General features: G+C 56.7%; 1 protein-coding gene across 2 annotated transcripts; it reads left to right on the forward strand.

Moving 5' to 3' along the window:
* Positions 1 to 454: 454 nt before the first annotated feature.
* On the forward strand, positions 455 to 3,597 carry Slc35d3 (solute carrier family 35 member D3). 2 transcript variants are annotated; one of them, XM_052169828.1, is made up of 2 exons: positions 455 to 953; positions 1,834 to 3,597. In XM_052169828.1, exons 1-2 carry the CDS (start codon positions 515 to 517, stop codon positions 2,676 to 2,678), a joined length of 1,284 nt encoding a protein of 427 aa, XP_052025788.1. In that variant the 5' UTR covers positions 455 to 514; the 3' UTR covers positions 2,679 to 3,597. The 2 variants fall into 2 exon arrangements, 1 of the variants encoding a protein (XP_052025788.1); XR_007975262.1 differs by lacking the exon at positions 455 to 953 and adding an exon at positions 1,298 to 1,674 and having other exon boundaries at positions 1,834 to 1,919.
* Positions 3,598 to 3,900: the final 303 nt, after the last annotated feature.

A 3,900-nucleotide genomic window follows, 5' to 3' on the forward strand; every position in this document is an offset into this window, starting at 1 on the left:
TTAGCTGTGCTGGGGATCCCCCCCAGCACGCACCCCACTGCTCTGCCACTGTGGGAGAGGAGGAGGCACCGCGCCCCGAGAGCCGACCCGGGTGGGCGCTGTATGCCCCAGGGGCGCAGGCTCCTCCCGCCCCGCGGCAGCCGCCTCTGCAGGTCCAGCCGCCAGCCCGCCGCAGAGCATCCTCCTGACCCGGGAACCTCACGGGACACAGCTCAGCAGGGATCCTCACCTACCTCCAAGTCGCCGTCGCTAGGATTCCCGCCACTCCTCTCAGACCCGTACCCCCACCCTTGCCACTTTTCGGAGTCTCCCCCGCCCCCGCCTCCCGGCAGCTGCGGGGCAGTCGCACGCCGAGCCGCCGAGCCGGGAAGACGCCCGGACTGGAGCTGCTCTCTGCCGCCGAGCCCGCACTCGCTGCCCTGCGCCCCCGCCGCCCTCGCTCGCTCCGCGCTTCCCCGCCGCCCTCCCGCGGGTCCCGAGCTCCGCCACGGCGGGGTACGGCGGGGCCGGCGCGATGCGGCAGCTGTGCCGGGGCCGCGTGCTGGGCATCTCGGTGGCGATCGCGCACGGGGTCTTCTCCGGCTCGCTCAACATCCTGCTCAAGTTCCTCATCAGCCGCTACCAGTTCTCCTTCCTGACCCTGGTGCAGTGCCTGACCAGCTCCACCGCGGCGCTGAGCCTGGAGCTGCTGCGCCGCCTGGGGCTCATCGCCGTGCCCCCCTTCGGCCTGAGCCTGGCTCGCTCCTTCGCGGGGGTCGCCGTGCTCTCCACGCTGCAGTCCAGCCTCACTCTCTGGTCCCTGCGCGGCCTCAGCCTGCCCATGTACGTCGTCTTCAAGCGCTGCCTGCCCCTAGTCACCATGCTCATCGGCGTGCTGGTGCTCAAGAACGGCGCGCCCTCGCCGGGGGTGCTGGCGGCCGTGCTCATCACCACCTGCGGCGCCGCCCTGGCAGGTGAGCGGGACCCGCGCCAATCCCCGGGTCCATCCACCCCACCCAGTAGAGACCTCGGGGACCACTCGGTGCAACGCCCTCGCTGCCAGATGGGGATACTGAGGCAGTGAGGCGGAGAGCTTTGAGTGGTCCTTGGGATCACAAAAGGGACTTTTCTTCTGAGACCCGGCGCAGCCTTCCTCAGCCCTCCAGCCTCCTCCATCAGCCCTGCCCTCCCCACCCCACCCCCAGGTATCCCGGCTTCCGCCCCCCCCCGCCCCTCTTCTCCCCACCACTCGGGTCTTTCTTGTTCATCAGGAGGGATGGAGAGTCTCCAGCGCAGAGAACTGGAGTCCAACCCCCCCTCCCCCCGCACTGAGCCGGAAGGAAGGAAGGGGGCCCCCGGGAACTTCCTCGGATCACACGGGGTTGGAGAGCTGGAGAGATGGGAGTGAAGCCTGGGCAACCTGGGCTCCGTCCCCGGGGCTCAGGGGCGGGAGGGGCAGGTGGGACCCCGCGGAATCCAGCTGTGGGCAGAGGTGGAAACACTCTTTCCGGGGCTGTGCCGGTGCCCGCGCTCGGTTGAGGCCACTAGGTGGGGTTCCCTGTCCCTTCCGGTGCCCACGGGGCGGCCAAGAAGCCTACTCCGAGAGCGTCTAATCTCTCCCTGGCCTTCGTCCTGGCTAGAGGAAGACCCGGGTGCATTAGCTCGGCCTGACGGACGCATTTTGGCACAGTGATGGTAGCAAGGAGGGTTTCTGTTGGGCACTCGGAAAATTCGTGGGCAGAAGTGGGATGCTAAGGGATTCCCCTCCCTCCCCCAAGGCGACTTGCTTCCAGGAGTGGATACCCAACCCTGAGTCTTCTCTTTTTCTTTCCCGCGCTGGCTCTGCCGTCTCAGGAGCTGGCGACCTGACAGGCGACCCCATTGGGTACGTAACGGGTGTGCTGGCGGTGTTGGTGCACGCAGCTTACCTGGTGCTGATCCAGAAGGCGAGCGCAGACACAGAGCACGGGCCTCTCACCGCACAGTATGTCATCGCCGTCTCCGCCACTCCTCTGCTGGTCATCTGCTCGTTCGCCAGCACCGACTCCATCCACGCCTGGACCTTTCCAGGCTGGAAGGACCCGGCCATGGTTTCCATCTTCGTGGCCTGTATCCTGATCGGCTGCGCCATGAACTTCACCACACTACATTGTACCTACATCAACTCTGCTGTGACCACTAGCTTCGTGGGCGTGGTGAAGAGCATCGCCACTATCACGGTGGGCATGGTGGCATTCAGCGACGTGGAGCCCACCTCTCTGTTCATTGCCGGCGTTGTGGTCAACACTCTGGGCTCCATCATTTACTGTGTGGCCAAATTCCTGGAGACCAGAAAACAAAGCAACTACGAAGATCTGGAATCTCAGGTAGAGGGAGAGGAGCAGCAGCCAAGTGGGGACCAGTTGCCTTTCGTCATGGAGGAGCTGCCCGCCGCCGCCGCCGAGGGCGAGGGCGGAAATAGCGAGCCACAGAGTGCGGAGGGGGCAGGTGGCTCGGTACAGCAAGGTGGGCAAGAGTCAAGGGGCAGCGCCGGAGGGGCTTCACTGGCGGCTAGGAGTTCAAGAGCGGAAGGGCATTCTGATGAGGTGGGAAGGAGGTCCTTAAAGGACACTTACTTAGAAGTGTGGAGGCTAGTTAGGGGAACTACATACATGAAGAAGGATTATTTGTTAGAAAACGAGGCATTGCCCAGTCCTTGAAAAAGACATGCATGTATATACATATGCACATACGGTTGTTTTATACGACAGAGATAACGTTTAAGGAAGGACCTCCAGTTTTATTCGGAGGAGTGGGCAGGGAAGAGACAAATTAGCACCTATTTATTTATTATTTATTTAGTGGGACTTTGCCTGAGGTGCCACAGAAGGAAGAGACCTGTGCAGGTGCTTAACAAAATCAAAAGCGATTTCAGCTTCAGACTCTTGGACATTCATTTTCTTTTTTGTCTTTATAATCATAACCAAATATCTGCATGTATCAAGAGTCCCTCAGCCACCCCTTCCAAAGATGGCTTGTAGCAATGATGCTATCTATCACTTAGTAAGTTCAAAGGTCACATTCAGGGGCACATTTCTGAAGACAGAACTAGTTTTTATTGCCTGTTAGGCAAAGAGTATATTGTTGAAATGACGTTTATAAATACACTGAATTGTTTACTCTTCGAGTCATCTGCAATATTGTGTCTACTCGTATTTTTCTTCCTTCTTTTTTTTAAAAAATGGGTATTCTATTATATATTGATAGGAAATGTTGATGCTATTTTGAAGACATGTGTTCTTAGCTTTGATTATGAAGTCTAAAGTTTGTTCTTTGTAATTATATATCTTAAAGGCTGTTTGGGTTCCTTGCTTTATAATATTTATTATTGAATGCTATAACCTTTTAAAAACCTATTTTCCCATATAATACTCTTTCAAGCAAATGCAGTGACTGGAATATATTCGGTGTTGTTGACTGTAGAACAGCCAGAGAGAGATGGACCACCTTGGTCTGCACTGCACACCCCGAACTCTGTTACAAAAAGAGCCACTGCTATATTCGCATTACGATATTTTTCTATCTTATATTTGTCAAAAATAAAGTGTGAGTCTATCTGTAAAGAGATGAAGTGTTAAAGTTTGTTTCAGTCACATTTATCTTCTGCCGGGCAGTTGGAAGCTAGCTGCCTTCTGTGTATGGAGTATAGTGGTTTTGTGCATGCACCAACACATTGGGAACTTTTTCTTTTTCTTTTTCTTTTTCTTTGCCCCAGTGATGACCTCTGACCCTCCTGCTTTTCCCTTCCTAGTGCTGAGATTACCAGCGTGTAATGCCCAGTTTAATGTGACGCTGTGGACTGAACCCAGGGCTTCCAGCATGCTAGGGAAACACTCTACCAACTGATCCCCACTCCCAGCTGCCACTGAGACCTTTCTAAAC

The sequence above is a fragment of the Apodemus sylvaticus genome, chromosome 23 (assembly GCF_947179515.1).
Source record: "Apodemus sylvaticus chromosome 23, mApoSyl1.1, whole genome shotgun sequence".
NCBI classification, from domain to species: Eukaryota; Metazoa; Chordata; class Mammalia; order Rodentia; family Muridae; genus Apodemus; species Apodemus sylvaticus.